Consider the following 14,258-nt stretch of genomic DNA (forward strand, 5'->3'; position numbering starts at 1 on the left):
GAGAGAGAGAGAGAGAGAGAGAAAACACAAAATCCGAAGCAGACTCCAGGCTCCAAGCTAGCTGTCAGCACAGAGCCTGACACAGGGCTCGAATCCACAAACCATGAGATAAGGACCTGAGCTTAAGTCAGATGCTTAACTGACTGAGCCACCCAGGCACCCCAAGGCAAAGAGAATCTTAAGCTGGCCCCACCCCCAGTGCTAAGCCCGAAGTGGGCTCTCATGACTTTGAGATCAAGACCTGAGCTGAAATCAAGAGTTGGAAGCTTAACCAAGTAAGCCACCCATGTGCCCAGGAAATTCCTTTACATTAAAGTCACTTGGTCTCCTACCCTGACAGCTTACTAAAAACTCAGAGAAAGGTTTTCCTGAGAAATGATTTGTGTTTACTAAATTAACAATTGATAATTTTGTTAAAAAACCCAATTATCCGTTTTATAAGGAGAATGAGTAGCAATATGAAAAGAATCACATCTATAATATACATATATAGGAAATTACTAGCCCCAAATCTAACAGTTGGCTTTTTAAATAATAGCTACAGTATAAATTGAGCCCATTTATATCTGGGAGAGAGACATCGTGAACAGGGGAGGGTCATAGAGAGAGGGAGACACAGAATCTGAAACAGGAGCCAATTTATATTTTGAAGGCAAAAGCTGATCTGATATGTAATGAAGCATGTTGGGTTTGAGCTCCATGTCAGGTTCCGTGCTGACAGCTCAGAGCCTGGAGTCTGCTTTGGACTCTGTGTCTCCTCCCCCACCTCCCCTGCTCATACTCTCTCTCTCCAAAAAAAAGTAAATATTAAAAAAATTCTTCTTTGAAATGAAGCATGTTAAAAATGTGCTATCTTATAAATGGTTTCTACTTGATATGTAATGAGTCTTTAAGGTTACTTCCTGAGATTTGTACAGATCATGGCTTTAAAGTTTCTGACAAACTTAACGAGTAGTTATTAGTGCCATATGGATATAAGTATGGGCTCTCTTTAGATTAATTAGGAAGACTCAGAAATGCCTTAATGTTTTCCTCATTACTGAGCTTGCATTAATTTCACAGTAGCCCAATAGCCCAACACACCAACTTTAATAGCAGGATTTCCTATATCCAGTCTCCAGTGGAAGATGGCAAGAAAAATGGGTACATCATCAAGTCAAATGGGCTTAGTGAGGGGGACCAACAATAAAATTAGAGAAAACCTCTATCCATAGGTATTTGGAATGTAACGATGTCTGGAAAAATATCTTCATTCAGTAAAATTAATCCACAAATTTGTTTTTTCCCAGTATTAATGTTGGAAAGGGATCTCATTTACAAAAGACCTTGCCCTTTTAAAGTTTTCTCCTAACTGGTAAATCCCTCAGTTCTCTTGTCAGGTACGTTTTCTCTATAAGCAGACAAGCTGCCTATCTAGCCCTTCCAACTATCAAAATAACTACGTTCATATTATCAGCTTATTTTCTATCTCTGAAACTGGTACTGTTTCTGTTGGGGTTTCTATTTAAAACCCAGGTCAGTTCATAACCTCTGCGGTACTTTCCTCAATGAACTACAAGTTGATCAATATCAAATGACAGTATCTGGTATAGTGTGTGCTCTGCTGCCACCCCTTGGGTAGGGGAACAAGTATTCTAGCCAAACCAGAGAAGCAAGCAAATATATGAGGAGCAGAGAAGCAAGCAAATATATGAGGAGCAGCTTTACTTGGCATCACAAACACAATCAAAATTACCATAAAACAGACCTGCTGCAGGACAATCCCTTGATCATGCACACACAAACACATATTAAGTCAGGTGTATCACTCTCTAAAATGTTTTTCCTTTTAATTTTCACAACACAACTACATAAAAGAAATTTGTCTAAACCAGAAATAGGTGCCTAGAAATTAAAAATTCTACATACAATTCTACCTGTGGCCATGTTCCAGTTTCTGAACTGGATGGAAAAAGAATTCCCTAATGAAACAAACTATCTTCTANAAAAAAAAAAAAGCTCTTTACAGTCACTGAGTTAGTTGGATCCTATTTTTAAGCAACCAACTGTAACAAACTGCTTTTCTTTCAATAATTTATCTCGCTAGGTTTCTAAAAAGGAATTTCCCAAGAACCTTTCTGATAATTTATGGAGTTATGTCAAACACTATAGGCTAAGGAGGAGAAGAGGAGTTTGCTTTCGTAAGGGCTGGAAACATTAGACACATAAATTTAACTTCAAACATGGTCTCTGCTGTAGCTGCCACCTACCTGTCTCTACACAGGGGCTATCAATTTATGCACATGCACAATAGGAAAATGTACAAAATGGGGATAAAAGAAGATGTATGAGAAGTTTTAAGATGGGCTTTACTAGCTTGTGCTTATTTTCAGATTAACAATTCTCAAGAGAGCTTATTTCTCTACCCTATGGGTTCCTGGAATCTTTAGGGACCAAAGGAGTTATTTCTCACAAGGGCTCAGTTTTTAAAAGCTGACGTGCTCTGATTTACAGAGTAGTTTCCTAGGAGATGGAACTAGCAAAGAGGCAATCAGTAGGGAATGGAATGAGAAGGGGCTCCAAGGATAGCAGGGGTGAAGGCTCAGCTCAGGAAGTGAACAGGCACCAGACCCCAAAGGATAGAAAATTTAAGGCTAAAGAGGATGTCGGGACAAATTCACTGAGTGAACCCAAAATGCCTGAAGGAAATCCTTAAAGCGAGATAATCATGCAGAGGACAAAGCAATGACCTTAAGATAAGCAGCTATTTACTTTCCACTGCAGATAGGTTAAGAAGATAAGCATTCATTAAGCAACTCTGCTGTTATAGCACCAGAGTTGGACAACCAACATTACACTTATATTCATGTAACATTCTAGAGAGGAAAAAGTAGAAGACACTTAAGAATATTATCTTGCCATAGGCTTCCACTCAAGTAATTCAGAAATGTAACTTGCCAAAAAAAAAGAGAAAGAAAAAGAAAAAGATTTCTCCCAAGTTGCTAAATTTGAAACATTACCTGAAAGTTAGTTTTGGCCTCCTACTCGCTTTGAATTTTGATCGATGCTCAAAAAATTACCTTTCACCAGTTTCCCCTTTATGTCTCTCTATCCTACATGAGGGGGAACACCTTAAGTTTTTGAAATCATCTTTATTAAGTGGATGGCCTGTGCTTTAAAATCTAAAGATTACTTCATAATATCTGAATTTCAAAAAATTTTTTTTAATGTTTTATTTATTTCAGAGAGCGAGCGAGCAAGCATGAACAGGGGAGGGTCAGAGAGAGAAAGGGAGACACGGAATCTGAAACAGGCTCCAGGCTTTGAGCTAGCTGTCAGCACAGAGCCCGAAGCAGGGCTGGAACCCAGGAACCATGAGATCATGACCTGAGCCGAAGTCGGATGCTTAACCAGCTGAACCACCCAGGCACCCCTTATCTGAATTTTTTTGGTTAGGTTTAACAGAAGCAGATTTAAGTTTTTCCAGGAAAGTTTCCAAACAAAATAACCGCTCATTTTACCCCCAAGGCAAGCCAATCAAGGTCGTTAGACCAGTTTGTGTAAACACAAAAATAAAATCAAGGAAACTGAATTTTTCTTTTCTTTTTCCTTTCCTTTCAGAAAGAACAGGGGAGGGGCAGAGAGAGAATCCCAAGTAGGCTCTGCACTATCAGTTTGGAGCTGGATGCAGAGTTCAAATCAAACTTGAGAACTGTGAAATCATGATCTGAGCCAAAATCATGAGTTGTATACTCAACTGACCTTGAGCTACCCAGGTTCCCCAAGGAAGCGGAATATTTGATTTTAAAGTAACCTGAACAAGAAGTTGCTGGCTACACATGCAAACTACAACCTTTTTAAATTTTAAGAGTTTTCACCTACTGGTCTGCTTTGTCACTGTATCTTCTTCAAAAATTAAAAGGCTCTCATTTAAGAGTTAGTGTATTATGAGGTACAGCAATGATTCACATGGAGGTTGCAAAAACTGGGCAAAGCAAGACAAACAATGCACAACAATGTGCCACACAGGGCTTCTGCTCTTAGATTCCTTAAAGGGCATTTTCCTTTATAAAAGAAGAGTGCATCAATGCTTTCAGAGACTAACTTCTGAGAAATAAAATATTTGGGACACAGAAGGAAGTAGTAGTTGTAAATAGACTAAATGCAGACAGTAAATAAAACTAGACAAAACTCAGGAAGGAAGGGAATTTAAATAAAGAGCTGACAGCTTTTCCTTCCTTCAGTCTCAAATAGATCATTGAAGGAAAAGTTTCTTTTCCTAAGATCGGAGGTTATCATAGTGCCACCAGTTATTCATCCAAGGCTTCATGAATCCTGAGCACTGTTAACACAAAAACATTTATAAGGTCACCTGAAGTACCAGAATTGAAATGTCTTTAAGGAAGAAAATGCAAAGTAATCACAACAAAGCTTGGACTATGGGATGTGGTTAACTTTAGGGCTCAGAATTCCAGGCTTTGGATTCAAGGTGCCTTCTGATGAGTGACTGGCAAAGAAAACCTAGGCACTCATTTGTAAAGATCTTATCAAGATGCATCATCAATAATGCTCAAGAACATTTTAGAACGGTAAGTGGAAAAAAAGAAAAAAACCCATGTTTCATAGTGACCTATTTGCATGAGAACCCTGAATCCTTGGAGAACTTTCTAAAGGAGCAAAACAAATACTCAGAAACAAAAGATTTCCCCTTCCTCCACAGTGATTCCATCACTCCTGAATAGGGACAATGAGGGTGGTGGTGATTGTGATTAAGAGGGAGTCTCAGTTTTTAGAATGAATGATTCAAATAGAATCAATATCAATTCCGATATGTAATTAGGGCTGAGAAGCACTGGGTTTGGCTTGCTTTTTTAAAGAGCTCAGAGAATACCAAACTAAGAGGGAAGATTCCATTACTGTTCCAAAGACTAAACAGAATTACCTGAAACTGGTTTATGCAACTGACATTAGGGTCGGTCAGAAGCCATTACTAGATGGGACAAAGTCTAAGATCTGAATATACTGAGACATTAAAGCAGCAGTTTCTAACAGAGAACAGAATAACTCACATGTCTCCAAATTTTCCCCAGCAGAAAGTTTACAAAGGATCATTTTAGTATTTTATCCTCAAAAGCACTACAATTACTTAGTCACCCAAAACAAAAATGTATGTATCTGATGTAGTATTACTTTTTCTACAATAACAGGCATTTATTTGGCTTTAAAAAGAAAAATTATAATAACTTCACAAAGTTAATCTAGTAGAATATTCCACCAGGGAGCAGCAGAAGCTGGAAATTTTCCCTAGTATTCTTACATCAAGGTAAAGCCTAGAGATATCAATCACAACCAGCATTAGGCACCAGTGTTCTACATGGGATCCTAGAAAGGAGATAGTTCACCTATGTTTCTTTAGCACCACTGTAAATACTTTTCTCATAAAACAAAAGCCAATGCTTTCTTGTTATTGTTCTAATACACAAAACAAAATTCTGGGAAAGGATTTAAAACCAAGTTATTTCCCTCACTAGCAATGCTCATTAAGAGTAAATATGTTTGGTACTCAAGTTCTTCCTTAGGTTGATTTGCAAATAGCATGTCTGTTTTCCTTTTATCTTTGCTCCTGGGTCTCAGGATAACTGCTCCCTCTTGTAAAATGCAGATCTCCCTGGACAAGAGTCTTCCTTTCAGAAGGGATGGGAGATGTTTCTATTTAGCAAAGAAATGCCAATTAAAGAGCAAGAGCCTGGTATAATAGGATCACAGGCTTTGAAGCCAGGAAAGTATGAACAGAAAATCCAGCACTGCCCCTTACTAGGGTGGGTTGTGATGTCAGGCAAGCTACTTATCACTCTGTTTCAGTTTTTTCATCCATGACACGTAATAGTAGTTTCCTCACAGAGCTACTGTGAGGAGCCAAAATGTATGGTATTCAACTCATCTTTATTTTTTTTAATTTCTTTTTTAAAATGTTTTATTTATTTCTGAGAAAGAGACAGACAGTGTGAGCAGGAAAGGGTCAGAGAAAGAGACAGAATCTGAAGCAGGCTCCAGGCCCTGAGGTAGCTGTCAGCACAGAGCCCGATGAGGGGCTTGAACCCACCAACTGTGAGATCGTGAGCTGACCCGAAGTCAGATGTTTAACTGACTGAGCCACCGAGGCGCCCGTCAACTCATCATTCGAAAACTAGTTTCTTGAAAAACACATCTCAGCCATGAACCTCTAACCCTGTCTTCCCTGAGGATTCTCCTTGCTTAGGTGGAGTTATTAAGGCCAGAAGATGCCAGAAAATAGGGGTAGCCAAGAAAGGAAGAATATTCTTTTCTGGTAAAATCTAAAAATATCCAGAGGTATTGAAGAATTAATGTTTGGGGATCAGCACTTTTCATTACTTGCAAACAAAACTTTATTTAGGTTGAAGGAAAACTGTTGGGACTGTCTTAAGCTCTGTCATGCCAACTTTACGAACAAGGCACACATGCACAAATGCTCTGCGCTATTTCAATACCCTGACAGCTCACCAACCATCAACCAACACAAAGCTCTTGGATCTAATTTTAGGCTAACTGGCTTTCAATCAAGAATGAATTTCAATTACAATTTCAAAGCTGCAGATGAGTTACAGCTCCACTCTATCACTGTATCGAAGATACTGTATCAGCCAAATACTACTACTGCCCAAGGTAACATTCTATGACAATATCTGTCTTGCCCACGAAATTTGCCTGAGTAGTTATACAACCTCTTTTGGTTTCTAATAATGTCTAACACCTCACTGTAGATCCTAATCATCTGCTTATAGCACACCACTCTTCAACATGTACTGTGTTATTCTGTACTTACTAACATGGATCTGGAAATGGTTCATATCATCAGTTTAGGATTGTTGAGTCAGACTATGTTCTCAGAGCATTACACATTTCTTTCAATATGTCCAGTGTCCAATTTACAGACATTTAAGTTTGTAAGCTAACTGGTTAATAGTAAAAATGCATTTGTAGGCTTCAATTTTTACTTATCTAGAACTCTAGCTGTGAGTTTGGAGAAATATCTAATTTAGAGGGCCAGAAACACAGCAGGGAAAAAAACTTTTGTTTTGACAAGGATCATTTTTTTTTTTAAATGTTTTATTTATTTCTAGGAGAGAGAGACAGAGACAGCGTGAGCAGGGGAGGGTCAGAGAGAGGGAGTCACAGACTGAAGCAGGCTCCAGGCTCTGAGCTGACAGTCAGCACAGAGCCCGACGCGGGGCCCGAACCCACGAACCATGAGATCAGGACCTAAGCGAAAGTCGGACGCTTAACCGACTAAGCCACCCAGGCGCCCCGGACAAGGATCATTCTTCTAAATGAGACCTTAGAGGATCAAATAAAAATGTGAAAACAAAAGCACAGGCCCAAAATCCCCAAGTTATCTGTATGACAAGAACCAGTTTTCAGGCATCTGAAGATGTCAAGTCTTCTGAACTGAATAGGAAGGGGAAAAGACAAAGCATGCACTGGGAGACTTCATGTTTGAAATTTGTCAATTTTCAATCACATACAAATTAAGGAGACTGAAAGAGAGGGCTGGATTAAAGCACTGAAAACATGATCAATGTATAATGTATAAGAATCAAATCTGTTTTCATCTTTGTTATCTCTAAGAGAATAATGAATTATGGGTAGTAAAAACTCCATTATGTTTTGGGGGAGGAAAAGCAAAAAATTATTTCTCTTAATTTTCATTCACTGATATTCAGAGAAAGAAGAGATATCTATTCAGAAAATGACAAAAATAAGAAACAAGGGAAGTTTCCATTCTTAATACACAGCAGGCAAAGGTTTAAAGTGTGTCTAGTGGCATTAGATATAGCTGTTATCAAAGGAAACTTCATGCTCTTTCAGCAAAGAGCCCACAAGAAACCTCCTAATTTCCAACCTGCTGAAAAGAGCCTTGAAGCCCTCTAATCCCTTCTCCCCCTCTTTAAGGTAACAGGTTGCTGAGGGGTGCCTGGGTGGCTGAGTGGATTGAGCGGCTGCCTCTGGCTCAGGTCATGCTCTCGTGCTTTGTGGGTTTGAGCTCCACGTCAGGCTCTGTGCAGATAGCTCAGAGCCTAGAGCCTGCTTTGGATTCTGTGTTGCCCTCTCTCTCTCCCTCCCCTGTTCGTGTACTCTGGCATCAAAAATAAATAAACATTAAACAAACAAAAAGATAAAAGGCTGCTGAAGAATTAAGAGACACCTATAGAATGTATCCTATAAAAAGGTTCTATCTGAAATCCATGGAGAATATGCCAGACTCTGAGGAAATTTCTGCTGTTCAAACTCTCAAGTTAGTTCCAGCAATGGATCTAGGGAAAAGAGGCAGATTTCTCTTTTGGACTCTTCCAAAAGGTTGTGAGACCATTCAGCCCTGCTCCAAAGCTTATTTAAGTTTTCTCACAACAGAACATCCAGCACAAGGGGCCACAATGAGCACACCCTCAAACTCTAAGCTTTTAAGAAAAACGGCTGTCTGCTAAAAGGGTCCAGTTGGTCTGTGTGTATGTGTGTGCTGGGGCGGGGGACACCTATAATCCACACTACATTTGGCTTTAAAGGTTACTCTAATTAGACATTTTTGCTTGGCTAGAAGTGTGTTTACAATAAGCCTTCCTTTTCTAGAAGGATAAGTACATCTGCTATTACAATGAGGAATCCGTCAAGAACTGAAATTCAAAGACAGTAATTGTTCATTAGGTTCACAGTGCAAAGAACATTATTTCTGAATACAACTGGCTATTAGAACTAGTTCTGAGTTGAGGCAGACAACCTATGACACTTAGGAGTGAATGAAGGCTCCCACCCCCTTAACTAATATCTTTGACTTGGCTTGGAATTGGGGGTTGTACCCAGAAGAGAAAACGAGAAAAAACCAAATCCTCTTTAAAAGTCTGAATGTTTTGGTATCGCTTTTGTTATAACCAGCCCTTTAAAGATAGGAAGAACTTAAAAAAAAAGTATCTAAAATTCCACGTATCATTTAGGTGAAGGTTCTACTAATCAACAGTTTTCATTTTGGGAAGGTATTCAGACACATTTAATATACCTTACTTGATTCAAATTCAGAGCCTGTCCAAATTATTTGTCTATAATGTTAAAAAAATCCTGTTCAACAATCTCACAAAATTACTTTTAATCCAACGTAAGGAATTCTGTAGAGATTTTTAAAAAATGGGGGGTTGTGCAGTATAAGAAATATGTGGTCTTTGTTCATGGCTTTTGACAAAGATTCTGAAACCCTTAGAATTTCTTGGGCAATAGGAGGGTTTTGTTACTCATAAGAGTCTCTAAGGAGCACACCAGACTTTATTAATACCTTTGGGTATGGTTTGGGGCATGGAAGGAGGGACAATCTGCAGATTAAGTTTTATAAACTCTTGAACAAGATTTAGTCAACTTCTGGGTTGGTTAACCCAGGATGTATGCCCCAGATCCACAGGGACAGAAGCTCCTATATTCAGATGCTTCTGGACCTAACCCTAAGTATTCTACATTTGTATCCTTTATAATAAATCAGTAAATGTGAGTAGAGTATTTCCCTAAGTTCTGTGAGCCATTCTAGCAAATCATTAAGCTCCCAATTTAAAGCCTATAGGTCATAAGCGGGGAAAGCCCAGACTTACCACAAATGGGAGCAGTCTTGTGGGAATGAACCTTATGGGATCAGATGATAAGTTTATGTAATACTAGAATTAAACTGTAGGACACTCAGCTGTTATCCTCTAAGACCTGGAGAAGTGCTTGACATGGGACTCCCTTCCCAATTTGGTTTCAGAACTACTTAGAGTAGAGCAGAAAAGAAGCTCTATTTTGGGAAGGAAAAGACAGTCATGTATATAGCCAAATTATTTCTATTTCCTTCAAAGTCAAAATATCTACAAGTTGTTTTTTTTTTTTAACTAAACAGGAAGATTAAAAAATGCACAAAGACCACCACAAAAGACCCAAATAAAGTTTACATACCATGCAGATATTCAAACATGGTTATTTGAGCCTTCATTACTTCTGAAATATACAAGTTCCCTCATCAAGATAAATGAAAAAAAATTCTAACACTTACAGATGCAACTTAGCCCAAATTAACCTTGTCTATCACATGTACCATTGTCCTTGGCTAGAACAGGCTCTGGCAATGATTTTATTACCTGAAAACTATAAAGCTTCCATCATTATTTCTGGGGCTACTTCTTTCTAGTTCAGAAAACAATAGGAGAACACCCCCCCGTATTTTCCCCCCGCCAAATTTCCCACCTACCTTTCTTGTATTTCACCTGCTTTAGTTCCTTACCCAGAATACCCACAAGCACAGTTGCATTCACATGGCTCTAGTTCCAGTTTTGGCTTACGTACACATTTGTCCTCATTAAGCCAATGGTGAGAATCATAAACCCGGAAGAACTTCTACTAACTTTAAGTGGGACTACGTATACCAAAAGAAGTGGCATGTTATTTCGTTCACACACAACAGAAACTAACATTCAACTATACTTATATAACACTAAATAGTTTCATACTAAGTATGTTTCAGCTAACTTAAATTATAGGAGTAATATTTCTTTCAATTCAGAAAATTACATACGATGTGGGCTATAAAAGACTCTGGCCAAGTTCCCGATTGTAGTCATTTTGGCTCTTTTAAATGCTCTTCCACAGATATGACCATATAAAAAGTCTGTTAGAGCTTAAATTACAATTTGAGTCAATCCAGCCTTATATTTTTTGAAAACATTTAATATACCCATTGCACTGTGTAATATACTGGTTCAAGTCCTGGGCTCTGCTATACTTTAGACACGAAGTTATTAAACCTGTAAGCCTCAGTTGCCCTGGGTATCAAATGGTGTCGATACTTTCTGCAAAGATTAACTGAAATAGTGTTCTAAGTACTCAAACCAATCTGATTTTCATGCACAGAATTCTGCCCTGCTTGGAGGAGGAAAAACTTGTTTTGAAAACAATTCTATTAATCCACCACTAAGTTTCACTCTCTAGTGCTCATAACCATGCTTGAACACCTTAGTTTTCTCCTTATACCCACAGATACCCCCCCAACACCAGTACACAAATTCATTCTGTCATTCAGTTTGCCTTTAAATGTCATTACACTTCTCCTTAAAATATTTTAGCATTAAGAAAATATTTCTCACTGTACATACACTAAAATAGTCTAAGCCAGACCACTGAAAAGAAATGTTGTCTCCAAGAGCCTCATTTTTGGGGGGCTTTAAACTTTACTGAAGTTTGCTAATCGAAGGGATAAAGCTTTTAAAAGCTTTAAAGAGGATGGGGCGGGAGCACCTGGGTGGCTCAGTTGGTTGAGCATCCGACTTCAGCTCAGGTCGTGATCTTGTGGTTCGAGGGTTCGAGCCCTGCATCGGGCCCTGGGCTGACAGCTCGGAGCCTGGAGCCTGCTTCACATTCTGTGTCTCCCTCTCTCTCTCTGCCCCTCCAATGCTAACACTGTCTCTTTCTCTCTCTCTCAGAAATAAATAAAAAAAAAAAAAATTAAAGAAAATAAAAGCTTTAAAGAGGAGCTAAAAGTTTCAAGTGGCTAGGTAACATGGCAAGGAACAAATTTAAAACTTAACTTCCTTCATCAAGCAGTAGAAAGGAATGCTGTTACTACATGCAATGTTATTTTCAATGTTACTACAATCACACAATAGACAAATTATAGTCATTAATTTATCTTGGAGTTCTTCAGAGAACATAATGTATGCAAATTCTAATGTGTGAAACTGCCTCCAAATTAAAGTAGTAAGAGAACAAATCCACAGGTCATATCCAACTTTAAACACTACATCAACAATGCATAAAAGCCTTACTCAATTAAAACCAACACAACAGAAGATCCTAGTGAAACGAAACAACCTGGCTAGCTAATTCCTAGTAATGCATCAGACATAATGGGTCATGACCTGTATTACCCCTCCTGTATAATATGCTCACATCTGGGGAATAATTATTCAATCTACCATATGGCACAGAACCATTTGGGTTCAAGTTCCTGTAAGATTATTAAATAGGCCTGAAAATTTTATTAAATTCAAAGAAACAAACTTAAATAAGAAATAAGCTGTCACCTTCAATTTGCATTAGGGAGTCAGCAAAAGCCCAAGTCACTGAACCAAACTTTCAGAAGCTTCATTTCAAGCAAACAGGTCACTAATTTAGTAAAAACAAAACACAGTGGCACAACCAATTATTAATCCTATGCTTCTGATGTAACTAAGTACACCTTATTTCATACAGCAACAATTAAAAGCTTGATTAATCCTATCACTGTAAGTCAACCAATCAAGGACAAACCTGGACTGGAAACCAGAATGTCCAATTCCTGTGCTGAAAACAAACTTTCAAAACGGCCTGGGGCAAGGCGCTCTGCTATTCTAAGAATGCTCAAACAGACAAATATGTAATGTTCCAAATGCTTTTTATGGGCCACTTCCTGTAACCAAAAAGTTCCTAAAACTAGGAAAAGAACAAAATAAAGTGAGAAAATGGGAATACCTGACACACGTTCCCCAAATAATTCTTTGTTCACTTAAAAAGAACATATACAGCCAGTTTCAATCTAACATTCCCACAAAATATACAAAAGGAGACTCAAAGCCCAACTAACTCAGTTCTGAATTTTAACAAGAACTAGTACATCAGGTACCTCTATCCCTGAAAGTTCCAGAGAGAGGCGGAAAACGACCCTGTTAACAGTTCACATCAACGTCCCCATAATCCGGATTTCTCCTGGATATATACACCCCGACAACCAAAACGTCCCCTCTAACCGACCCCGCATATGTTGGCATTTTCATTTTACAGGTGGGTACTTTAACAGCTAAAACCAGGAAGCTCCGGGGTTAATTAGAGGACTTGGGGGAAGTCATCTGGGTAGAATTGGAAGACCCAGCGATATCGGGGAAGTCAAAAAGAGGTTGTCCCTGACCACATCTTCTTCCTGTCCCATCCAAACTTCACCCACTCGGGTCTCAGAAAAACGGGAGGGGAGGCCATTTTAATAAGGCCTAGGTAAGAAACGTGAAGGAAGAAGAGGTAATCAGGGACGGCGTTCGGAAAGGAAGGCAGAGCCCTTTCTCCTAAAGTGCCCGAATAAAGTGGCAGCACCTGGAGTCGAAGAAGGAGGTGCTGGATTCAAGGGCCTGAAAGAGATTCAAAAGTAGCAATGGCCTCCCACGAGGGGGTTAAGTGGTTCGAGCACCGGGAGCGGGGTCCCTTACCCCGAAACATGGGAAAGACCCCTCTCAGGCCAACCGCGCAGACCCTCGCCCCTGGGTCGGGGGCTACTACCCAGAGATCCAGAAGGCGGGAGTTGACTAGTGCCTGGTTCTCCTCATCCGGCCATGCGGCGCGGGGGCGGCCATCCTGAGGGGTCCGGGAACCAAGAGGGCACGGGGGGGCCGGACGCGGCGCTCACCCGCGGGCCGCCTCCAAGCTCTTAATGAGCTTCTTGATCTTCCAGATCTCCACGTTCCTGTCGGCAGCACTGGGGTCGTCCGCCATCTTCTCGCCTCCTCCTCCCTAGAGCGGCCCGGCGGGGCCCGGAGACACCAAGACCACAGAGTTAGCGCCGCCGCTGGGGCAGAGCGGCCCCCTTCCTTGCCACCCCGAGAGGCCCTCTTCTTCCCGCCCCGCGCAGCCCGCCGCGGCGGTCTCTGGCTTTTCCCTCCCTCGGCTTACCTAAGGGCCCAGTCCTGGGCGGCAGCGGCTGCTCCTCCCCGGCGGCGGCTCCGCGGCGGCGGCTCTGACGTAGGACACCGGCTCCCTCTCTCCAGGCAGCTGCATGTGTTGCAATCCGCTCACATGGGGCCTGTGACATCACTTCCTCCGCCAGAGGCTGAGTGGAAGTCGGCAGGCGGAAGGGAGGGGGCCGGTGCGGAAGAAGGGAAGCTCTGCGCGCGCCGCGACTTTCCATTGGCCCTCCGTGCCGCGGCCTACAATGAGCGCGCTGATTGGTCACAGCTGGGGCCGCGCTGACTTGTGAGGTAGGCCCGGGGCGGAGAAGTGCCGCCTTCCTTCCGGTCCAGCTAGCCGAGTGGAGGAAACGGGGAAGCCGGTGACTCTCGCGAGGATTTACTCAGCTCCCGGTCAGCCTTGATTGGGGGTGTTTTTTAAAGGGCGAGATGCCGGGGTTGTTGTCTTTTTGGTCATTACTTCGTGATTGCAAAGGGCGTCTGAAGATTTGCGACGCGCGACTAGCCCCTCGGGCCGGGACGCGCGACTTAAATTGCCTCTGAGAA

General features: G+C 40.9%; 1 protein-coding gene across 1 annotated transcript in view; it reads right to left on the reverse strand.

Annotated features, from left to right (window-relative positions):
• ETF1 (eukaryotic translation termination factor 1) overlaps nt 1–13,828 on the reverse strand; it is a 26,715-nt gene extending 12,887 nt beyond the window's left edge. Inside the window, exons 1-2 of the mRNA XM_077768724.1 lie at nt 13,699–13,828; nt 13,436–13,539 (exon numbers count right to left, since the gene is read on the reverse strand). Of these exons, the coding sequence (XP_077624850.1) occupies nt 13,436–13,521 (86 nt within the window). The 5' untranslated portion in view covers nt 13,522–13,539; nt 13,699–13,828. The remainder of the gene's footprint in view (nt 1–13,435; nt 13,540–13,698) is intronic.
• Between the last annotated feature and the right edge of the window lie 430 nt (nt 13,829–14,258).

This window comes from Crocuta crocuta, unplaced genomic scaffold (genome assembly GCF_008692635.1).
Source record: "Crocuta crocuta isolate KB4526 unplaced genomic scaffold, BGI_CrCroc_1.0 scaffold64, whole genome shotgun sequence".
NCBI classification, from domain to species: Eukaryota; Metazoa; Chordata; class Mammalia; order Carnivora; family Hyaenidae; genus Crocuta; species Crocuta crocuta.